At 30.8% G+C, this 25,388-nt stretch overlaps 2 protein-coding genes across 6 annotated transcripts in view; one reads left to right on the top strand and one right to left on the bottom strand.

The window, feature by feature from the left end:
* LOC134707712 (coiled-coil domain-containing protein 180-like) overlaps nucleotides 1-25,388 on the top strand; it is a 50,776-nt gene that overhangs the window by 11,717 nt on the left and 13,671 nt on the right. For all 5 annotated transcript variants that reach the window (XM_063567716.1, XM_063567713.1, XM_063567714.1 and 2 more), the window contains 15 exons: nucleotides 2,619-2,782; nucleotides 3,327-3,446; nucleotides 4,103-4,182; nucleotides 6,590-6,678; nucleotides 7,013-7,135; nucleotides 7,505-7,678; nucleotides 8,326-8,441; nucleotides 8,652-8,775; nucleotides 10,212-10,265; nucleotides 21,280-21,503; nucleotides 22,315-22,396; nucleotides 22,629-22,722; nucleotides 23,601-23,781; nucleotides 24,331-24,477; nucleotides 24,965-25,141. In XM_063567716.1, coding sequence (XP_063423786.1) covers nucleotides 2,619-2,782; nucleotides 3,327-3,446; nucleotides 4,103-4,182; nucleotides 6,590-6,678; nucleotides 7,013-7,135; nucleotides 7,505-7,678; nucleotides 8,326-8,441; nucleotides 8,652-8,775; nucleotides 10,212-10,265; nucleotides 21,280-21,503; nucleotides 22,315-22,396; nucleotides 22,629-22,722; nucleotides 23,601-23,781; nucleotides 24,331-24,477; nucleotides 24,965-25,141 — 1,949 coding nt within the window. The remainder of the gene's footprint in view (nucleotides 1-2,618; nucleotides 2,783-3,326; nucleotides 3,447-4,102; nucleotides 4,183-6,589; nucleotides 6,679-7,012; nucleotides 7,136-7,504; nucleotides 7,679-8,325; nucleotides 8,442-8,651; nucleotides 8,776-10,211; nucleotides 10,266-21,279; nucleotides 21,504-22,314; nucleotides 22,397-22,628; nucleotides 22,723-23,600; nucleotides 23,782-24,330; nucleotides 24,478-24,964; nucleotides 25,142-25,388) is intronic.
* LOC134707714 (arrestin domain-containing protein 4-like) lies at nucleotides 14,897-18,885 on the bottom strand. The gene is made up of 2 exons (XM_063567720.1): nucleotides 18,756-18,885; nucleotides 14,897-16,249 (listed from the first exon to the last, which is right to left on the bottom strand). The coding sequence occupies exon 2, from the start codon at nucleotides 16,210-16,212 to the stop codon at nucleotides 15,073-15,075; it is 1,140 nt and encodes a 379-aa protein (XP_063423790.1). The 5' UTR covers nucleotides 16,213-16,249; nucleotides 18,756-18,885; the 3' UTR covers nucleotides 14,897-15,072.

The raw sequence follows: 25,388 nt of genomic DNA, 5'->3' as shown, positions 1-25,388 counted from the left end.
TCTTGAATATTATTATAGATAGAGATAAACTGTAACAGCAATAATGTTCAGCAAAGTAAGATCTACAAATAAGTCAACATGACCAAAATGGTCAGTTGACCCGTTTAGGAGTTATTGCCCTTTATAGTCAATTTTTAACCATTTTTCGTAAATTAAAGTAATCTTTTACAAAAATCTTCTCCTCTGAAACTACTTGGCCAAATTAATCCAAACTTGGCCACAATCATCTTTGGGGTATCTAGTTTAAAAAATGTGTGGCGTGACCTGGTCAACCAACCAAGATGGCCGCCACCGCTAAAAATAGAACATAGGGGTAAAATGCAGTTTTTGGCTTATAACTCAAAAACCAAAGCATTTTGAGGAAATCTGACATGGGATCAAAATGTTTATCAGGTCAAGAACTATCCGCCCTGAAATTTTCAGATGAATCGGTCAATCGGTTGTTGGGTTGCTGCCCCTGAATTGGTAATTTTGAGGAAATTTTGCTGTTTTTGGTTATTATCTTGAATATTATTATAGATAGAGATAAATTGTAAACAGCAATAATGTTCAGCAAAGTAAGATCTACAAATAAGTCAACATGACCAAAATGGTCAGTTGACCCCTTTAGGAGTTATTGCCCTTTATAGTCAATTTTTAACCATTTTTCGTAAATTAAAGTAATCTTTTACAAAAATCTTCTCCTCTGAAACTACCTTGGCCAAATTAATCCAAACTTGGCCACAATCATCTTTGGGGTATCTAGTTTAATAAATGTGTGGCGTGACCTGGTCAACCAACCAAGATGGCCGCCACCGCTAAAAATAGAACATAGGGGTAAAATGCAGTTTTTGGCTTATAACTCAAAAACCAAAGCATTTTGAGGAAATCTGACATGGGATCAAAATGTTTATCAGGTCAAGAACTATCTGCCCTGAAATTTTCAGATGAATCGGTCAATCGGTTGTTGGGTTGCTGCCCCTGAATTGGTAATTTTGAGGAAATTTTGCTGTTTTTGGTTATTATCTTGAATATTATTATAGATAGAGATAAACTGTAACAGCAATAATGTTCAGCAAAGTAAGATCTACAAATAAGTCAACATGACCAAAATGGTCAGTTGACCCGTTTAGGAGTTATTGCCCTTTATAGTCAATTTTTAACCATTTTTCGTAAATTAAAGTAATCTTTTACAAAAATCTTTTTCTCTGAAACTACTTGGCCAAATTAATCCAAACTTGGCCACAATCATCTTTGGGGTATCTAGTTTAAAAAATGTGTGGCGTGACCTGGTCAACCAACCAAGATGGCCGCCACCGCTAAAAATAGAACATAGGGGTAAAATGCAGTTTTTGGCTTATAACTCAAAAACCAAAGCATTTTGAGGAAATCTGACATGGGATCAAAATGTTTATCAGGTCAAGAACTATCTGCCCTGAAATTTTCAGATGAATCGGTCAATCGGTTGTTGGGTTGCTGCCCCTGAATTGGTAATTTTGAGGAAATTTTGCTGTTTTTGGTTATTATCTTGAATATTATTATAGATAGAGATAAATTGTAAACAGCAATAATGTTCAGCAAAGTAAGATCTACAAATAAGTCAACATGACCAAAATGGTCAGTTGACCCCTTTAGGAGTTATTGCCCTTTATAGTCAATCTTTAACCATTTTTCATAAATCTAAGTAATCTTTTACAAAATCTCCACTGAAACTACTAGGCCACAATCATCTTTGGGGTATCTAGTTTGAAAAATGTGTCCGATGACCTGGCCATTCAACCAAGATGGCTGCCACGGCTTAAAATAGAACATAGGGGTAAAATGCAGTTTTTTGCTTATAACTATGAAACCAAAGCATCTAGAGGAAATCTGACAAGAAGTTAAATTGTTAATCAAGTCAATATCTATCTGCCCTGAATTTTTCAGATGAATTGGACAACTGGTTGTTGGGTTACTGCCCTCCAATTGGTAATTTTTAAAGAAATTTTGCCGTTTTTGGTTATCTTGAATACTATTATAGATAGCGATAAACTGTAAACAGCAATAATGTTCAGCAAAGTAAGATCTACAAATAAGTCAACATGACCTAAATGGTCAATTGACCCCTTAAGGAGTTATTGCCCTTTATAGTCAATTTTTAACAATTTTCATTAATTTGGTAAATTTATGTAAATTTTTACCAAATATAGTTCTCTGTTACTAATGGGCAAAGTTCATGATAGATATAATTGTAAGAAGCAAAATCGTTCAGTAAAGTAAGAACTTCAAACACATCACCATCACCAAAATACAATTTTGTCATGAATCCATTTGTGTCCTTTGTGTAATATGCACATAGACCAAGGTGAGCGACACAGGCTCTTTAGAGCCTCTAGTTGTATTTCCAAATAAATGCAAATTACATGAATAAGAAAAGGAGACAAAAAGTCATAAGATTGCTAAATATCAGATAATCAAAGATCATAATTGTAAACTGTAAAATACATATATTCATAATTACTCTAAATAACACCACAGCAATATTGGATCTTCAAATTTGCGGAATCAAACTTTTGTTCCTTTATTCGCTGGGATTTCAACTAAATATTTTTATGGTAAGTTAGTTAAAGAACAAACACTAATGTAGTTCATATTTGTAGGTAATTAATCAGACCATGTTGAGTAATAGAAGAGCCTACTCTGACTTGTTCGTTAGACTTATGTCATCTGACATAGAGAGGGAAAAGACACAACATACAACTTGGAAACGACGTGTAGAGGACTGGCGACAATTGAAGACTGACCTTGCCATTCAAAAGTTCATGTAAGTTCTTAAATAACTTAGGAAACCTAGTGTTACTGTAGACTTCTGAGTCCCTTATGGACAATTCATGTCAATTTATGTTTACAATTTTCCAACTTTTTTTTGGGTGTACGTGTACATATATGAAAAAGGGCAGATCAAGATGACAAATATACAACATTTATTTGCATTATTTCTGTTCTCTTGGAAGTTGTAAAATACTTTTTTTGCAAAAAACAGTTTGCTTACAATTTTGTGAAAATATGCAAAAGTTAATAGTTACCAAATTCCCAATCAAAAACTTTGTCAAAGATTCACACAGTCAGTAGACAAAAAAGTTTGTTTTCTTCAGTTTCGTATTTGTAGTGTTTATTTTGAAAATGAATATTGTAAGTGTGAATTTTTTTCTTTGATGAGTTTCATATGAGATTTAATATTAAATTTAAAGTTTGTTGATCAAGTCCAGATACTAGAATTTCTCTGTAGTAAAGATCAGACATTTTGTTTTGATATTATAGAGTTTGTATAATATAAAGTATAAGAATTTGGTCCAATTTCCTTTCAGTGACTATATCCAAGGAGACAATATTATAGACCCACCAAGTGTACAGAAAGTTATGCGACAACTGGCTGAAGATCAGAACATACTCAGTAATAAGAGGAAAGAACTAGTCATACAATTAAGGTAGGTTCTATTGAGTTTTTCCTATGATCCTTGGTGAACAAGTGGTGTAAAAAGTCCAACTCTTGTATCACTAGCATGTCGACACTGAGGTTGTGAATTCATACCCTGCACGTAGCAGGTGTGTAAAACTTCAATCCTTATTGTTTAAGATTGTTAGTTTTCTTTATGAAGGTTTGTGGTTTTATCAAGGCAACATGGCTTCCTCTTGATAAAAACTGAGCACCACTAGAAAGCCAACAGTGCTGAGGGGGTGTTAAATAAGAATCAATCAACCAATCAACTCTTTTTATGCTCCATTTATGGGCATTATGTTTTCTGGTCTATGCATGTGTTTGTCCGTCTTTTCCTCTATCCGTTCGTCCGTCTGTCCGCTTTAGTTTAAAGTTTTTGGTTGAGGTAGTTTTTGATGAAGTTGAAGTCCAATCAACTTTAAACTTAGTAAACATGTTCCATACGATATGATCTTTCTACTAATTTTAATGCAAAATTAGAGATTTTACCCCATTTTTACAATCCACTGAACATAGAAAATGATAGTACGGATGTAGCATAATTATTATTTCAACTTTTTATGAATCTAAATCTTCCTGGTTTCTTAGATTGCCTTTAAAAGTTAAATAAATATAAAATTTTAACTTGCTTTTTAAACATTTCAGGGATTTGAAACCACCAGCATCCACTAAATCAGCTGTTTACCAGTGGAATAAAAATATTCAAATGGTATCAAAAGAAATAGGTTTGTAGTATTAAGTTATATTCTTTCAATCCAAACAATATAGGTTGAAATGATTTTATTACAAAATTACTCATTTAATGTACATAATATTTTCTTAGGCAAACTGTTATTTGGTTTGAACAGCTTTATTTTAAAGGGACATAACTCAAAAACAGACAATGAAGATTTGACCACTTGCCAGAAAACTGGTTAATTCTCCATTTTTAGCTCACCTGGCCTGAAGGGCCAAGTGAGCTTTTCTCATCACTTGGTGTCCGTCGTCGTCTGTCGTCCGGCGTCCGGCGTTAACTTTTACAAAAATCTTCTCCTCTGAAACTACTTGGCCAAATTAAACCAAACTTGGCCACAATCATCATTGATGTATAGTTTAAAGTTTGTGTTTTTTGACCCGGCCTACCATCCAAGATGGCCGCCATGGCTAAAAATAGAACATAGGGGTAAAATGCAGTTTTTGGCTTATAACTCAAAAACCAAAGCATTTGGAGCAAATCTGACATGTGGTAAAATTGTTTATCAGGTCAAGATCTATCTGCCATGAAATTTTCAGATGAATCAGACAACCCGTTGTGTGGTTGCTGCCCCTAAATTGGTAATTTTAAGGAAATTTTACTGTTTTGGTTATTATCTTGAATATTATCATAGATGGAGATAAACTGTAAACAGCAATAATGATCAGCAAAATAAGATTTACAAATAAGTCAACATGACCAAAATGGTCAGTTGACCCCTTTAGGAGTTATTGCCCTTTATAGTCAATTTTTAACCATTTTTCGTAAATATCCATGATCTTTTACAAAAATCTTCTCCTCTGAAACTACCGGGCCAAATTAATCCAAACTTGGCCACAATCATCATTGATGTATCTAGTTTAAAGTTTGTGTTTTTTGAACCGGCCAACCATCCAAAATGGCTGCCATAGCTAAAAATAGAACATAAGGGTAAAATGCAGTTTTTGGTTTATAACTCAAAAACCAAAGCATTTAGAGCAAATCTGACAGGGGTAAAATTGTTTATCTGGTCAAGATCTATCTGCTCTAAAATTTTCAGATGAATCAGACAACCCATTTATGGGTTGCTGCCCCTAAATTGGTAATTTTAAGGAAATTTTACTGTTTTTGGTTATTATCTTGAATATTCTTATAGATGGAGATAAACTGTAAACAGCAATAATGTTCAGCAAAGTAAGATTTACAAATAAGTCAACATGACCAAAATGGTCAGTTGACCCCTTTAAGAGTTATTGCCCTTTATAGTCAATTTTTAACCATTTTTCGTAAATATCCATGATCTTTTACAAAAATCTTCTCCTCTGAAAGTACTTGGCCAAATTAATCCAAATTTTTCCACAATCATCATTGATGTTTCTAGTCTAAAGTTTGTGTTTTTTGACCCAGCCAACCATCCAAAATGGCCACCATGGCTAAAAATAGAGCATAGGGGTAAAATGCAGTTTTTGGCTTATAACTCAAAAACCAAAGCATTTAGAGCAAATCTGACATGGGGTTAAATTGTTTATCTGGTCAAGATCTATCTGCCCTGAAATTTTAAGATGAATGGGACAACTTGTTGTTAGAGTGCTGCCCCTAAATTGGTAATTTTAAGGAAATTTTGCTGTTTTGGGTTATTATCTTGAATATTATTATAGATAGAGATAAACTGTAAACAGCAATAATGTACAGCAATTTAATAAAAAACTCAAAAATAAGTCAAAATGACCAAAATGTTCAATTGACCCCCTAAGAAGTTATTGTCCTTTATAATCAATTTTTAACAATTTTCATAAAATTTGTAAATTTTTACTGACATTTTCCACTGAAACTACACGGACAAGTTCATTATAGATAGAAATAATTGTAAGCAGCAAGAATTTTCAGTAAAGTAAGATGTACAAACACATCACAATCACCTAAACACAATTTTGTCATGAACTGTCTGCTTCCTTTGTTTAATTCACATATACCTAGGTGAGCGACACAGGCTCTTTAGAGCCTCTAGTTAAAGAGTATTATTCACAAAATTAAAAAAATAAGCTACCAAAGCTATATACAAACTTTTACTATTTACTGTGGATTCATTATTATTGGTAGGTTACCAATTTTCGTGGGTTTCTTGGGTACAGGTGAACCACAAATTCAAATGTTCAATGAATAACATATTTTCAATACCCTATGTATACAGAGATGGGCAAAACCACCAAATCAAATATCCATGACACTGTAAGATTTAAGCAATCCACGAAAATTGATACCAACAAATATAAATTAATCCACATAAGATTGGGTATGCAGTTCGATGATTTATTTCAGTAGTGATTTTGAGATTTATTTTCAAGTCTAAAATGTTTCAGATATGATAACTACCAAATGATAAAATGCTTTCCTCTTTCATGTTATTTTTCTCTTTACAGACAGTACTAACCAGATATTTTTAACTAAACTACATGAAGAATATGAAAAAGTCTGTCAAGATTGTTTAGAACAAGTTGATGCAATAAAAGTAAGTACTTTAATTTAGTTTAAAGTATATTTAAAAAAAAACTGGTTCAAGTTTATTATTGTTGTTTTTTAGTTTCAAAGAATGACCAAGGGGATAAAAAACGTCCTTATTTGGAAATGCACAGTCAGATTATAAAAGTTTAATTTTGAATAAATTTCTTATGTTTCAGATCAATTTTTTTTATATTCCTACAAAACAAATTTCAGATGGTGATTTTGAACTAAAACAATTATCAGGGAAATTCAGTCAGCTGGAAACAAAATTTGTGTTGGAAAGAAATCATCAAATTTAATATTGCCACAAAAACAATATATTACTTCTATTTTGTTTATAGAAATATATGATAGAAGCAGGAATTTGTGGTTTGTTGAAAGCTAAACATATAGTGGAGAATAAGATGTTACCATTGGTTGGCGATAGACAAAGAATATATGAAGAGAACTTAGAGACAATGGAGGTATGGCAACAACCATTTTATCTTTCATACTTGTGTTTTAAAAATATATAATAGGAGTTTTTGAATATGTTCAAATACCCCAATGATATCTGTCTGAGCTAACTGTTAACTCAGAAATTTTGGTGGTAAATCATTGATGAGGTAGGATACACATTGCCAAATTGGTGGCAGTATTTTAATAGAAACTTGAGACATTTTATTAATACTACTCACTCAATTGCATTATTTGCCCCATTAAAAAAATCTTGAAACAATTTATGAATTTACAGTATAAAATTTAACGAATTTAATTATTCACCTTGAAGACAGAATTTGAATACAAAAATCCATTTCAGAAAATATAATATATTAACCATTCTTTTTCTTTAGAAAAATTTAGATGACCATAATACAAAGACCAATGATCAGCTGAAGTCATTATTTAAATATGCACAAGGATCCGCCCATGTTTGGGATGTACATGAAATTGGTTTGGCTAAGCAGGAGAGAGCTCTACAGGAGAAACTAGAAAACTGTAGACAACAACATGACAATCAAAACCAGGTAATAAGGTTATCCTTGAAGGAGAATTAAACATTAACATTTGAATTAAGGTATAACGGGAGATAACTCTTAAAGGTATTTAGAAAGAGCAGAATCACAGAAACATTAGAAATGAAAATTAGTGATAAGGGAAGATAACTCTGTAGTAGGTTGATTGAGACTCTTAGAGTTGTTATTCTTCCAGTTATACAATTTTCTGAAGGTAAGTTGTGGTAACTTGTCAATTGAAATTTGTTTTTATTTTGTGAATATCTGTTTTCTTAGCAATGTTAGTTCAAATTTAATGACATATGATATAGTAGCAAGGGCAGATAATATTGCATCCAAATTTAATGTTTTTGCAACATTGCTAATGATTAGCAGAAAAAAGAAATGGGAAGAAATATCTTCTCTTTTCTTTTTTTTAAGCTATGTTATCTTTCTGAAAAAGTAGATAATAATGACTTTTTTTTGGTGTTTTACATAAAACTTTTAAACTAAAAAATATGAAAAGTATAAATGTGTCCAAATTTTAAGTAAAATACAACTTAAGATCTCTTAAGATCATGTATGGTAACTTTAATATAAATTTATTACTATAAACACAAAAGCACCAAAATGTTTATGAAAAATGTAGCAATAGGGTATATTATTGGATTATTTTTCAGGATAAAGAAGCTAATTTAGATATAGTGATGGATAAGATGAGACAGGATGCTACTGAAGGAGCACTCAAAGTCAATCTTAATAAAGCTTTAGAAATGTTGGACAAAATTAAAGATGCGTAAGTAATTTGAGAAATTTGTCATTGTTAAATTATTTGCATTTTGTAAAAGAAAGGTACCGTAAATATTCATCACTGACACAGGCAAATATGTAAAAAAAAAAAAAAAAAAAAAAGAAATCATTGTTAGTATTTTATACTGAATTTTAAAACAAATGGTAAATATACATGAACTAATAACTTCAAAGGTATGTTAATTTTTTACTATAGGTATGAAATATTTCATCAAGACCAGACAGGAATAGTAAAGACATACCCAAATATGGTATTACAAGAATTGGAGGGTTATGATTTAGCTGTTTGCAAATTCTTTATGGTTGGAAGGAACCCAGAGGTAAGAATAAAAGTAAAGTATTGACCCTTTTGTATTAGCTTTGGAGCATGCTTAGTCAGATCTCTGTGAGATAAATTACAGCAAAATGCATTGAGTGTGTAGGTAAAGGTAATATTTTTGACTAGTTTTCTTGCTTGCTGAACCTTGAAGTTCCTTGCATATCTACATTTAATGAGATCAATGCATTTTACCATCAAGGGTAGCTCAAGGAGGTTATATTAGAAGGAGAGAGGACGAAAGACGATAATTACACATAAAATATTACCGACTTTTCTGTAAGTGGGTGTTAATTAGTTGTGATCGACCCTGTCACAGAGGGAGATTTGTCCTAATTACATACCCGAGTAAGAACGGAAACACCCGAGGTGTCATAAACTGACCGGATATACAGTTATTTAAATGTTAATAAGATTTTTTGTGATATTTTTTATAAAATAAATAAAAATTAAAATTTTATGTTAAAAGTAAACTTATTACCAATAGAAATAAAACGAATATCCGTCTCATTGTCGTCAATGTTAATATCAACAGTCATAACAGAACGTCACTTTTACGTTGTTCCCGATAAATTTCTCTATGTTTCAATTGTAAATATTCCTTCCGGTCGTTACAGGTCACCATATAAACTAAAGTACTTTGCATATTCGTATATTTTCTATGATTATTACCTGCCAATTCTCATAAGCAGAAAGTGACAGGTGAACTAACTTTCCTTAAAACCCTCATAACTTTGTCATTTCTTTCTCCTTTTTCACCGTAGACAGACGATTGATTTTGAAATTGCGCGTCCGATCGTTTTACGTATCATAAACACCTATACACTGCATTGGTACCGAAAATACACCTGAAATTTAATGACCCAGTCACTGATAACAATCACGTGACATATGCGATTTATCTAATGGTCCTAACTTCTCGCGGTAACAGCCCGGTACATCAGAGGGCCATGTCAAGTGGGTGCTAAACATGTCGGTTTCTTTATAATTTTACCATTTTTCTCTGATCGAACTGCTATTCTGGGGATGCTAATTTTGTATCAAGCAGAGTGTTCACTCTCCTTCTAATATAACCTCCTTGGGTAGCTATAACAAGATAATTGTTAGGGCTTTCAAAACCTTTTTCTTGTTTTTAACAAACTTGTTAATATGTCAAAGAGAAATAACTCAATGTTTTAAAAAAATTGTTAAATTTTGTCATAGTTTTCGTGCAGTCAACATTTCTATTTTCAACTCAGCTCCACAAGCCAATCAAAGCATATTTTTTTTTTTAATCCTTTCATTATTTTAAAAGTAATAAATACAAATGAAATTTATCCACAAGGTTAAAACATAGTTAAATCATTTTATAATATAATTATTATATTACTATAAATGTTTTTAGTACTTGCATTTAAATTTATTTTATTTTATTTTGAGGATTGTATAACTTTTTTCCAGGATGGCCAAGGTAGATCAGAGAAGGTTACTAAAAGTCCATCAAAGACAAAAAAGGTAATCATTTCTTCATTATTACATCATAAATATATAATATATAAAAGTGATTGTTTTGCATTGACCTGTAATCACGTGTTATATATATTCAAAATGTAAGCCAGTGTTATATATATAAGCATGTTTTGTGCAAATCACTTTTTCTTTTCTATGACTCTCAACCAGAAAGTTGGTAAAGCAGGCCAGATAATTGTGTACTATTTATAACTTATACTTTTTGAATAAGGGATAACTTTATTATGATGACTAATTGAAAAGGTTGAATTCTCTTTCTGTTGTGATTTAGGAATGGGTAAGCTACACATTGTTGATTTTTTTTGTTCTTTTTCTTTATTGATTGTACAGTGAACACAAGGTAACTTTAAACATACACATACACATAATGAATAAAGTATATAAAATTCAAGTCAAAACCAAAAAAAAAAGTTTGTTTTTCTCTTCATGGACAATACATGTATCAGCAAGACAAAACTGTCACTTCTAGTTTTATTTTAATCTAGTACACAAAAAAAGAACTTTATATTTAGTGTTGAGTAAGATTGCATAAAATTTTACAAATATATATTTGCACCAACTACTTAGTGTTGGTATGAGCAAGAACATGTTGGATAAAATTACTGAATTGAAAAGATTAGTTCCACAGAAAATAATTTTAAAAAATGGGAGTTGTCAATGAAAAAGAATAAAGAACGATTGTGATCATTCTTTCAATTTATTTTGAGTGGTTGAAATTTGTGCATATGATTATAAAATGAAAATTTAATATTATGGATGGTTTCGGTCCTAAACAAGTGCCACTCACATAATTTCAGTTCATGAACAGCCCATGAAAAAATGTATGACAAAAATGTACCAATTAATTTTAAGAGTTAATTCCCTTATCTTTGGACTACTACCTTTATACTTTTGATAAAGTGTATATGTTTTTTTATGTATCAGTTTTGCATGGTTAATAAATCATCACCTAATTTAACAACTTTAAAGAATAATTACCATATATTTCTTTACCTAAGCTTTCAATTTTATTTTCATTTAAAATTTGTGTATGCATTAAATTGTATGAATTATGAATATGATCATTGATGTGTACAGTTACAAGTTATAATATAAAGATGCATCAATTTAAAATGAGATGGAAAAGTTTTTAAGTAGTTGACATCCAGTTGCCATTATGTAACTTATTACCATAAATTCATATTAAATTGGATTATTTTGAATACAATGACTTGTACAACGCTGAGTTATGAAAAATTCATATATCTAAGTTTAAGAATTGCAATAAATGATATAAACTTTAAATTTGTATGGCCCCACAATGAAGTTGTCGGTGCCATGTAGGTTTACCCTTGTCCAAAATTTCGTAATTCAGTCATTCCGCAACAAACCATTAAACAGAGTTTGTTTTCTAAATGCTTCAGATATTGGGCTGATTTTTGGTTTGTGAGTTAACCATGATGAGTTTAATATCAAGTTTAAGTTTTGTTCCGCTCAACTAATTTTTGCTGAAATTACTTGCTTTAGACTTTGAGAAATTGTTGAAAATCAAAGTTATACAGACTTTTTTTCTAAATGCCTGCAGATTTTGGGCTGTTTTTTGGCATGTGAGTTAACCATGATGAGTTACAGGTCAAGTTAAAGTTTCGTTCTGCTTTGCTAATTTTTTGCTGAAATTATGGGCTTTGGACTTTGATAAATTATTGAAAATCACAGTTATACAGGGTTTTTTTGTTGTGCCTCCAGATTTTGTGCTGATTTTTGATATGTGAGACTACCATCATGTTTTTGTCCACATGTGTTTATATTGAAATTGCAGATTTTTCAACTTTTTGGGACGAGGCTATTCGTGTCGCTTTGACACATCTAGTTTTAAGATAAATTGTATATTTATTGCTATAGCCATGTAACACAGCTACTCTGCAACAATAATTAAAATAATATACTCTAAAATGCCTGTACCAAGTTTGGAGTATGACAGTTGTTATCTATTTGTTTGATGTGTTTGAGCTTTTGATTTTGCCATTTGATTAGGAACATTCAATTTAAAATTTTCCTCTGAGTTCAGAACTTTTGTGATTTTACTTTTTTCTAATGAAACTAAAAAAATATAAAAAGGCAATCTTACTGATTTAAAGGAGGTCATTTAAGTGATACATAGATAAAAAATGGATATAGATTCAAAAATAAGTTGAGTAACAATGGCATTGTATGTTCTGACATGAATAGGACAATGTTTAAAAATAAGTTGAGGTTACAATCCTATTGAATATTCTTGAATAGAGCAACCTTTTGTTGAAAGTTGGCAATCATACCACATCTTCTTTTTTATATTTAGCTATAAGGAAGTAAAGCTTTATTTAGTATTCCTAGTTAAATAAAAGCATAGATTCTAAAATTTAAAAATTTAAATAGAAAATTATTCAAGGACAAAAATTTAAATAATCTTTCCAATTATAGTTTGAATTCTACTTTGCAAGGAATATACAGTTGTAACTAGAGGCTCCAAGGATCTTTCATACACCTGATTAACATATAGATGTTTAAAACATGCCATTAATATAGACATCTCATTCTATGAATATCTTGCACTATGGTTTTATTTGGCATATATCATATCATTCAACAGAACTTGCAACAGTAGATAAAATGTACTCTAAAAAAATTACTACATGACAGGAACCAAAAATTTCTCTAGGCTGCCATGTTTTTCATCAAATTGTGTGGTTTATTTTATTAAATTCTTACATTGTAATTTTTTATAATGGTCCTGTTTGCCACCTAATCTGCAACCTATCAGAAGGTTTTGTAGAGGCTTTCTCCTCAAAAATCCTGCAAAGTTTGAAAATATTTTGCTTTTTTATTTCAGTTGATATATTATTTATTTATAACATTATATTTTGATTTTAACTTCCATACTTCAAGCCTGTAGCATGGAATTTTCAAATGGAAGAGGAGGGGGGGGAGGGGTGATATCTACTTGAAATAAACAATATCTTAACTTACAGTTCATAACCAACAACGACTTTGAAAGTGCATTTTTGTTTTCAAAACATGGATACGAGTCTGTACTTTATTGCGACAAGATTGGTACTGAGTTTGAGATATAAAATCATTGCTGTAATGTAAGGTAATCAATGATTACACATTGGCAATTCATTGTAATGGATCTCCTACTAATGAACTTTCCTATGAATTTTTAATGCATTTGGCTTTATAGCGTGTGGAAAAAAACTTTTAATTATTAATCAATCAGGAGCAAGAATTGCTTTAGGTTGTAATTTTTTTTTAAACCAGATTAAAAAAAAAATGTGTTTATACATATTCACTTGTGTTTAAATGTCTTTTGACTGAATTGAGCCATTTCCATTGATATCTTATAGTGTCTTTCTATGTTGTGATGTTGCACTATTGTTTCGGGTAAGGGTGAAGATTGGTACCTCTAAAAACATTTTAACCGGACACATTTGTTTGCTCCTGTCCTAAGTTTGGAACCTAATGTTCAGGAGTTGTCGTTTGTTGATGTGGTTCATAAGAGTTTTTGTTTTCTCGTTTTTTATATAGATTAGAGTCATTAGACCAATGTTTGAATGGTCATTTTGGGTCCCTTTATAGCTTACTGTTCAGTATGAGCCAAGTACTTTGACCTATAATGGTTATTCTTTTACAAATTGTGACTTGGATAGGGAGTTGTCTCATTGGCACTCATACCACATCTTCCTTTATCTATTGTATCAATTAAACAGTAGCAAAGGGGAAAGAAGAAATAGAAGTAACATTTTTTCAAAATTCTAGATTCTACACTAGTATTAGATTGGTGTTTTAAGGCAATTGCTTAAATCTACATCATTGTTCTCTTGTGATAGCTTTCTCATTAGCAATCATACGACATCTCCTTATTTTTATATTCATACGATATCTGGGATCCAATGTTCAGCTAGTCATTAGTGCTAACAAGTCCTTAAAATTAATCATATGATTAGTTTAACCACAAGTTGAACAACAGACTGTATTTCCTCAATTGTTGCATATAACATGTAACTTGAAAATACGGGTCATGTCATGTATAGAATGGCAGTGTTTTCTATAATTCCTCAGTCCTACAGTTAACTTTGATATGTATGATGACATGTTTGGAAGGTAGGTGAGACAATTTTATAGTGGACTGTGGTATGGGTTTTGCTCATTGACAGTTGTTATCAAAAGCTACTTTTCCTTGACACTTTTATATAACTTGCCAAAAACTGGGCTCAAAAAAATTAACAAATGAATAGCATTTCATTTTACAGATTGATTGATTGTTGGTGTTTTAACGACACTTTCATGTGCCATTTTGGGTAATTTTTATAGTTGGAGGAAGCCAGTGTGCCTGGACCTTTGATAGGAAAACTAACAATCATAATCCTAGTCAATTTAGATTGTAGTCGAGTGCACCTGCACGGGCAGTGTTCCAACTTATAACCTCAGTGTTGAATGGCTATTGATTACAGTGGCAGAACTACTTAGACCACTTGGCCACATGCCCCCATTCACAGATTGACATATTATACACAGTTGTTGTTTTTATAACCTTTATGTATATTTATTTTTTTTGGCGAGTTTCGAGTAAGGAAGAAAATAAAACATTGCATTTTTGAAAAAATAATTTAAATAAAGCACCATTTATATTATTAGTGATAGTTTTGGCTACCTTGATATTTTCATTTCCAGCAGTTTCCTCAAATTTTAAGAAAATAAGTCAGTTTGATAGCTTTGAGTGAACCTGCTGAACTGAACATTAATTCAAAAATGTTATTACTAAAAAGTATTTTGATCAAAGTCTAGAACTTTCAATGATTTCTTCTGGTAAATCAGCTTTTCCTGTATTTTCAAACAAAGGATTCTTCATTGTGGTGTCAAAAGGTCGTAATTCAGGAACAATCCCACGATGCCATTCATTTGCCTCATGACTGTAATCTACTTCATGTTGATTATTTCCGTTATTTATGATATCGTCACCTGGACTGCCCCAGTTTTTGTTAAGTAATGGATTGTGTGTAGTTGGAATTTCTAATCCTTTTGGCTTGGATCCTATTAATAATGGAATTTCTGTTCGTAATTCTTTTCCTCCTGATATTTCCACCCTGAATTGGAAAGAATAAGATATTTCTATAATATCACAGTAATCCAAGTTTGATTCTGGTATATATGGTGGCACTGTCAATCGTACATTATGCCACTTGCGCCCATCTCCCTCTGTCATTTCCTGTTCGTCACGTCTTTTATTTACAACTTGACGGAAGGGAATAAGTTTTTTACGTGCATGGTATAGAGTGTTCATTACAATAGATGCCTGAACAGCTGTTATATATAGAGGACTTGTATTAGCAACTTCAGCTTGAATGTAAATATCTTCTCCCGGACAAACACCCACTTTATCGATTGTAATATCAAATTTTATTTTTCCAGTTGAACACAGGCCCCAAAATCGTTGTTCCATTGACCTGCTTTCAGATTTTCGTGATGTTTCCGGAATCTCTGCTTTCCTTATTACCAGAAATGGTTCACTTGTAATATTAGTCTCACTTTTTTCACCATTTACAATTACTTTGAGGACATAAGTCACACTACCGAATTTTCCAATGAAAGAGGAAGGGAGATTATCGGGAAGTTGATATTCAAATGGAAATTTATGTTCTCCTTTTACAAGAAGTAATGGATCATTCAGTCCTCTGTCTTCCACCGAGTGTTTAGCATTGATATATTCCTCATTTGCATTGAATGACCCAAACTGGGGGTCTTCCCATGCTACCGCACCTTGTCCTGTTATTGAAATATAGATTTTTGTGATAAAAGTTTGGCGAGACGTTGTTACAGAAATATATCCTCGTAGTATTTCACCTGGTTGATACTGGTACTGTTCATCTATATCATGTTCTAGGTCTACTTCTAAAGATTCTATAGCAGTACCCATGGTCACCAGTATATATCACATTGATCTTTATTCATTTCTATAAAAGAATTAAAAGATGAATTAATATTTTTTGTTGAAAAAAGTATAGACATATGTTGTGACAACAATACAAGATTTGAAATTTAATGATATAGAAAACTATGCATTTTTCAGTTTATGTAAAGGTGAAGAAGTTGAAATCTATGGTTATCTACTTAATATAAGGATGTTCCTATGCTTTAAAGAGATATTGGGGATTTATTTAGCTTTTCATTGGATAATTGAGGATTTCTAGTATTCTAACTCAACATATTTTCACATATTTTTACTACTTTATGTCTGTATGCCAACCTTACAGCTTCTTCTTTCTGTGATTTTCTAATATTGTTGATATATTCTTAAAGAAGTTTTCAGTTTGACATATTTTGAATAATGTGTATTCAAGTAATTTAAATTCTCTTTGAAAAAAATAAATTCAGTACTGGTTTCAAGCACCACTTTGAGAAACATGTTCCAAATCTGCATTTGTTGTATTAATTTTTTTTGTGTCATTTTGGACATATTTTAGGTACATTTATATACTTGAACAAGCTAATATCAATTACTAAGGGGCAAGGAAGTTCATGTCTGTGTTTCAAATGAAAGATGTATTGCTAAAAAGTTGAAATGATATAATGTACTTTTGGAATTGAAATTTTAAGAAAGAAATTATACTGTTTGATTAAAAAAGAAGGATATACAGGGTAAATGGCAACAAGACCCAAAACAAATAAACCAGTCTAAAGAAAAGCAGACCTTGAAGGTTTTTGTTGTTGTTAACAAAAGAGGAGCAGACACTTCTCACATACACCCACCCAGACACCCACCCACATCAACATATAAGTATTTTATCACTCATTAAAGTTCCTTGGCAGAAATCAGTCACTGTGAATTTAAATTAAACAAACACTTGTAAGATCAGTTTTCAGCCTTTAAGATTTATTTGTACATGTAGAGATATGCATTTTATGTTATACATTGTAAGCAAAAAATATATAAATAAATTATTTACCTTCATTTTAATCAGTGCTTAAACATATGTATTCTAATCAATGTTCTTGAAGTAAATAATTAAGTAAACTGCCAACAGCAGTAATAAATGTATTCCTTAATTACCTTTGCAAATGTACAATGGATAAGAAAAATTCCAATGACAAAGAATTTTTAGCTATTGAAAATATAATTGTTTCTAAGATGATTTTGATAACAGGTTACAACACCTATACTTGAAATATTGACATCAAAGTTATTTAATGATATTATGTAGGAATATATTATTGATTTGATCTGAGGTTACTAAGAAACAAAGATATGTTTTTATTTATTGTATACTTAAGGCAAAAATAATGTTTTCATGCCCCATTGAAAAGTTTTTAAAAGATGGTATCAGTATAGCCAAACAATAAACACAAAAATATAACATTTTTTTTAATTTAAAAAAACACTTGGATATTTTGTGATGTTCATAACAATAGTATTTTGTTAAAGACTGTTCAGTTATTTAGTTTCTTTAATTGTTACCTTTTTAATGGTTGTTCATTATTTAAAGGCCACATAATGAATTGATACATTTACCGACTTATTCTTGATCATTAATTCTCTGGATTGAAAAAGGTTGTTAAATTAAGAATCCAAAATTGTTCAGAAACTGATTGAATGATATATATTCATGTCCAGTGACAAATATTTCATGCATAATCAGGTGTTCGGACACTATAACTGTTGTCCAAAGTTTTTTGAAAACGTAAATAAAACATTGACAATAAAGTATAAAGGTATTGATCATTCTCTGAGTGGGATTGGCTTATTTGATGCATAAAATATAAGCATAATTTTAACATGAACCAGTTCTTCCATGGAGCTGAATTGTATAACATAGACTTATAAGCAATAATAGTTTATGTATACATGGAAATACTTACAGTACAAAAGAATTAAGATGATATTTCCTTATGGATATTAACAGGCTTCACATGCATGCAAAACCCTGAATTTTAAACCTGTTTTTAGTTGGTACTTACAAGTACAAATGAAAACATTTGAGTTTTATGATTTTAAAGATTGTTCACCCTTTCTACCACCAATTATAAGTAAAATATATTCTTTGATGGAAACAAAGACAGGGGAATGAAATGGTATGGGGTTGGGATCGTTGGGGTCTTGTTTTGTATCTTATCTTGTCAAATAGGATACGCACATATGGTATAGAACTGAAATGTAATTTAATTTAAAAAATATAATCCATCTTTTATTTGGGGATTACGTTTTAAGAATATGAACAGAATTAGATTATTTTGAATTAAAGATTTCATATAAGCATAATTAAAAATCGTGAATGAAAGAAATTATATGAAAGACACAATTTTTGACCGGCATTAGTAAAACTCAAAATGAAATTCAATATTCAATATCAATGTCCATAAAAATAAAGCACATATCCATATTTTACCATATTATAATTACAGAGTTCACACTTAAGGTCAATCTATAATAATGATAAGTGAAAAATGATTTTTAAATCTCACCTGTTCTTTACTGAATAAGATTTCCAATTGTGTATTAAGTCACCTGGGTAGTTTTACTTTGATGTCACAGGTAAACAAGTAGCTTTATTTAGAGCTGTAGAACTGGTTTGGAATTCTTTTGAAGAGTTATAGACCATGAAGAAATCAATACTGAGTTTTAAATATTGAGGTGCAACATGGGAAAGTACATACACTGGGGTTAAAGAAGGACAAACATATGGTCAAATTATCTCCCCTTTTGTTTTCACAGATATTTTAAAGATTATCCTTTTTTAATTGTTTCTTTTTATTTAGATTTTTAAAAGTTAATTAAGTTTTTCACATCATTAAAAGTATAATTATACAAATTATGATAGTTCTAGAAAAAAAGTTATTTAACACTGATCAGTATTTACTCAGACACAAATTTTAGGTTTCTGCTTAAACAGAAATAAATTTGAAAACGCATTGGGGAATTAAAGGGGGCTCCTTTTGTGGGTTAATTATATAGGGAATCACTGAAATGTGACTGCGCCCCCCCCCCCTTTTAGATCAGCCAGAATACCCCCCCCCCCCCCCCCCCCCCGTATACTTTTTTTTTTTAAATATAACTTCCCTGACCCTGTATACATTGTACCTTATTAAAGCACGATGATGAATTATTTAGATAGATAGTTTCATTGTATATTGTATTTTAGTATGAGGACGATGAAGATGATGATTTTGAGTATGATGTGAGTGACATAGCAATATGCATGGAACCTTTGTAGCAACTTTACCAATCTGTGATCAATAATAAATTGCACATTGCATGTTTTATATTGCACATTGTCTGTCTATTCAGTTTTCTATTCCAGATATGCATGTTGCTGTGATTTCCTATTTCAGGAATTCCTCTTGCTCCTCAAGCATGTTTTCACCTAATCATGTCTCCTTTCTAATTTGTAGACAAACTTGTTTGTGATTGTACATTTAATTAAAATGTTTCTTTTAATACAACAAACAAAGATCACCTTTGAGTAGTTCTGCAAACTGATATCAGGTTAAATTCATTGTTTACCAGTAAATATTGTATTGGTACAAAAACAAAATGTATTAAGAGTGCAAGCCTTCCTATAGGAAAACAAATCTGTCAGAAGTTAACTTGGAAACATATCAGAGAATCATTTTTTGTCGAGCCATTGACCTAGTCAAATAAGCGAGACTAAGCGATCCTACATTCCGTAGGCGGCTGCTGCAGCGGCGTCCACAAATATTCACTCTGGTTAAAGTTTTTGAAATTAAACTATACTGGATTTCTACCAAACTTGGACAGAGGCTTGTTTATTATCATAAAATAGTATCCAGAAGTAAATTTTGTAAAAATAAAATTCCATTTTTTCCGAATTTTACTTATAAATGGACGTAGTTTTTCTACAGGGAAACATTACATTAACTCTGTGGTTAAAGTTTTTAGAATTTTAATAACTTTCTTCTGTCCTGGGTTTGTACCAAACTTGGACAGAAGCTTGTTTATGATCATAAGATAGTATCCAGAAGTAAATTTTGTAAAAAAATAAATCTATTTTTTCCATATTTTACTTTTAAATGGACTTAGTTTTCTGCGGTGAAACATTACATTCACTCTGTGGTTAAAGTTTTTAAAATTTTAATAACTTTCTTAAACTATCCTGGGTTTGTACCAAACTTGGACAGAAGCTTAATTATGATCTTATAATAGCATCCAGAAGTTAATTTTGTAAAAAAATAAATCTGTTTTTTCCGTATTTTACTTTTTAATGGACTTAAGATTTTCTTCCAGTTAACCATACATACATGTACAGTCTGCAGTTGTTTTTAAAACATTTATTAAATTCATAAACTATCCTGGATTTTAATCAAACTTGGAAAAAAGCTTCTAACAATCAGAAGATTGTATCAAGAGGAATATTTTTATTGAGTTTTTTCCTCATTTTTGTTGAGCCTGCGATTTACAGCAAAAAGTAGGCAAGACACTGGGTTCCTCGGAACCCTTACAAATTTTCTTTCAGATATATTCTAAAAACTTCATGTTTTTTTTCCATTCAAAGGCAGTTTCCCTTATTTCATTTTATTTGCAAAATGTAAAATCAGAAATTTGTTTATACAGTTACCAAGTGGGATTTAATTATGAAAGGTCTATAGATAGTTGTCTTTTAAATAATTTGTGTAAATTTGAGTTATTTCCTATGTGGTCCTCATGTTGCAGGCAAACTGGTTGGTTTTCTTATTTGACTTAAACAAAAATAAACATGAAAGTCTGATAAAAGCTCCTGAATGAATTTGTTAAATCAAACTTGGTGTAATATGAATTTGGGGGGGGGGGGGGATAGCCTTAATACTTCTTTCCTTCAACATTATATTTAAAATATTCAATTCAGTAGTGCATAAATATAAAGATAAAATTTTATCTTATTTCTAAAAAAATCTAAGTTGCTGTGCAAAAACCCTGAATTCCAATATCTATATTTTTTGTTTTTGTTTTGTTTATTTACATGATTTTACTAATAACCGAAACTTTTAACAGGGAAAAGCTAAGGAGACTACTAATTCTGAAGCCATCACAGAGATTTTAAGGACAGAAAAAGGAACAATGTTTTATATATCGACTGAGTCAGGGGAATATGGTCTGACAGGAGACAAATCACAGACTGCTGCCTTCCTAACTGAAGTAGAATCACCAAGAACACAACCAGATTATATTAAGAATATTACTGTGGAAGTCTCATTAATAAATGAGACAAAAAAGGGGTAAGTTGAAACGATTCTTAAGGATGTTCGCTACTCTGTTTCAAAATAACAAACTTTTTAAAAGACTGTCATAAATTAATAGTATAAAAAAATATGGGTATGTGTGCTTGTTTTCAATATAAAAGTCATTATAAATATGGCGGGAAATATTTCCTCTAGATCTTCTAAACATTTAACATTGGCACTATTTTCCTTCAAAAACAATGAAAATATAACAAGGATTTTCTGAGATTTTTAATTATGACTTTTCCAAATAGAACATCAGATTTTTGCACAAGGATGTAATGAAAAGCTGGAAGACATCCAGCCTTTCCATAGTGAAGGGCAAGGCAAAAAGTTCAAACATATTGTATTAAAATCACCTTATTATATATAAACCTAAATTTTATGCTTCAATGATTTTTAATAGTTAAGTTATTCTTAGAGGAAAAGGTGGATTATATGTCATAATGAACCTTGACACTACTGTGAATTCGTTAATATTCGTTGGATAACAATTTTCGTGGATTTCACAAGTACAGGGGAACCACTGATTTAAATGTTCAATGACAATTTTTTTGGGAAAGGAATGTATGCAGACTGTCAAAACCATAAATTTAAATATCAATGAATATTATGCAAGTTTTCATCAATCAACGAAAATTGGTACCGTTGAAAATAAATGAGTCCACAATAGATTTCCTCAGATAAGTTTTGTCTGTGATATTTGACAGGACTTTCTACTAGACATTATGGTTTGCGTTGTATTTCTCTTTTATTTAACACAATAACATGGTTTGATTTCCACTGATTATATTATTATATATTACAGCATAAGATTGAATTTCCTGAACCATTTAGAAGAGTGGACAGAACAAGCCTCAGAGAGGTCTGAAAGTGTGGTTGTTTCTAAAGTAAGCAACTAGTATTAACTTCTGAATATATTATCAGACATTACTGTATGAATTACAGTATTACATGCATTTATTTGATATTGAATTGACAGTTCTAATATAAAAAAACTTTAAGAGCTTTTTCAGCCATTTTTCAGAAAAATTATTGAAAGAGTGTACAAGTTTTGTATAATCTGAGATCTCTTTATAACATACATAACATTTATTCAACAATTATTTCCTTATATTTTAGTGTGAAGAACTGAACAGTGAATTAGATTTACGGTTACATCTTCACAAACCAAGGTCTCGTAGAGCAGAATTTGATGTACATAATGTCAGAGCAGGTAATTTGTTATCTCCCTTCATTATTTAGATTTTCACAGTTACTAACTTTATTTAAGGATGTACTTAGGTGAGGTTTTGGAATAAGTGTCAAATGTTTGGACTCCTTGGTGTTTTTCCGTACCATACAAGGCAAAATAATTTGCCCCATAGCACCTACTAATCTTTTAACATAAGACTTAAAAAAGCTCATAAAAGGTCATTTGACAAAATTTAAGCAGATTCTTGATTTTCTTACTGTTGATTTGAGACCCAAATGCTAGCAATGCAAATATAAAGTCTGAGTCAGCCTTTTCCAGTCATATTTTATAAATCAAATATCTCAAAAAGGAGTCCCATGACCTAACATTTTTAGCTTATTTTGATCCTTAACTAATACTCTTTCTGCTTAAAGTATCAATTTTTAATTCTTGATTTATTTAATTTTACCTTAGATCACCTAAGAACATCCTTAAGGTTTGGTTTTAATTCCCCCCTACCCCCCCCCCCCCCCCCCCCAACCCCCCCACCCCCACTCGTCCTTAGTTATAAATTGGGGCATCTGTGGCCTATAGAGACATTCTTAATTTATTTTATTTTCAAAGGAAAGGGCATTGTACAAATTTAAATATTTTACGTTTCAGCATTATTATTAAACACTTCTTTGAGGAACTGTTCATTATAATTGATATAGGATGAAAAAAAAAGTTGTGTGCAATTATTTTATCAATCATATAAAAAATCTAATTAATCAAAAATTCAGAAAAATAAAAAATAAATTCATATATTCTGCTCAACGTAAATTGTTACCTTTGGTCGGTTGTTGTCTCTATTCTCAATGTTATGACTATTTCAAACTTGGCATGTATCAATAAACAATCACTATCTAATTTTCTTTCAGCTGAACTTGTAATGCATTCTGAGAGAGTGTCAAGACACACCAAAGGTGTTCAACAGGCTCTGACTGATCTGAAACAAGAGTTTACAAACATGGAAGAACAGCATAATAAACTAACACACAAGTTCAGAGAAGATATTGAGGCTCTAGAACTGGTCTTTATCAATGCTACTAAATCTTCAAAGTAAGTATTATTCAGTTTATTATCTAGTAAGGACTGTAGTTCTCGGCCGACTCCTTTAAAGTAGTTCTTGCACCTTTTTTTCCCATATTTGTGTAATTGTAAGCTATTTTAACCTGCTTTATTTTTTCTATATTTGTGTAATTGTAAGCTATTTCTCCCTATTTGTGTAATTGTAAGCTATTTTTCCCTATTTGTGTAATTGTAAGCTATTTTTCCCTATTTGTGTAATTGTAAGCTATTTTTCCCTATTTGTGTAATTGTAAGCTATTTTTCCATATTTGTGTAATTGTAAGCTATTTTAACCTACTTTGTGTTTTATATTGGATATATTTTGAGAAAATGCAGGTTTTGTTTAACTTAGTTATTTTCCCATTATTATTTTTTTATTTCTAAAAAAAATGTGCATGTGGACAAAATTGCGCAAAACTGAAGATTTAAGAAGTTTTTTAATACATATGATGGTTTTTTTTGTAACTGGAAATCCAAATGAATCTTGAGGTTCACATATTTGAAGAATAGAAATTACATTTTTTAATTCTTTTCTTGTAGATTGGCTTCTCTACGTATGCAGTTGAAAGAAGAATCAGAAAAGTTTATGACAATGATAAGAACATCATTGAAGAATTTCCGTCAGCATCTAGATGACACACTTCAGCGATTACGTGAATCAAATGCCAGATTTATAAAATCATTTAAGTAGGTTTTGATAGTCTTTCTTTATGATCCACATAATCAGCAATAAGTGTATTAATTTCTTTGATGTTGATTTTTTCGTGGATTGTTGATGGTTCTTGATTTGTTAAATTCATTGTTAATGACTTTGTATAGTACAATTTATAGAAAACTATGTTTTTGTTTGAAATTATAACTGGCCTTTCATTTATACAGAAAAGCAAGACTGCACATTAGTGCTACTTGAAGTGAGGATTTCTATATTGGGTATTCATTGAATATAGGACAGTATTTCCTTAAATTTTAAAAGTACCGTCAACATAAAAGTTATTTAAATATTATATTTATCAAGACCTACATATTTTACAAAATTTAGTTACTAATAAATAAAAAATGATAATACCCATGCAGTCATTCAATGAGTTTAGAAATACAAAACAAACAAACAAACAAAATATGTGTAGAGAAATTAATAAGATAAGTCATTGAGATATTGGGAAATTATTTTCAGGGTATTTTCTGATGGTGGTAATTTTTGTCCAGAGGAAATTAGAGAATATTGTAAAAAGTTGGACCAATCTTCCCAGAAAATAGATAAATGTGAGGGTGCTATAATGTTAGAACTGGAGGGACTAGAATCTAAACGTAGAGAACAGGTCACTAAAGTGGTCGTAGAATTTGATGACAGGTTAGTGAATAATGAATGATCTCAAACTGATATGACTTAAGTAAATGTACTCATTATTGTGGTTATAGTATTTAAGCAACCAAATTGATTTATAGTTTATTGCTGAATATACCTAATGAAACAAATATAAAGCAAAGATGAATGAAATCGTAAATTAAGAAAAGAAAAATGGCATGCTGCTTTGTGTACTCACTAAATAGTAAGCAGGGAGGTTTGTTTTGAAGCTGTCTACAAAAAAACATCAAGA

The sequence above is a fragment of the Mytilus trossulus genome, chromosome 2 (genome assembly GCF_036588685.1).
Source record: "Mytilus trossulus isolate FHL-02 chromosome 2, PNRI_Mtr1.1.1.hap1, whole genome shotgun sequence".
In the NCBI taxonomy this organism is placed as follows: Eukaryota; Metazoa; Mollusca; class Bivalvia; order Mytilida; family Mytilidae; genus Mytilus; species Mytilus trossulus.
The sequence above is the reverse complement of the archived record's forward strand: the minus strand, read 5'-3'. Positions and strand labels throughout refer to the sequence as shown.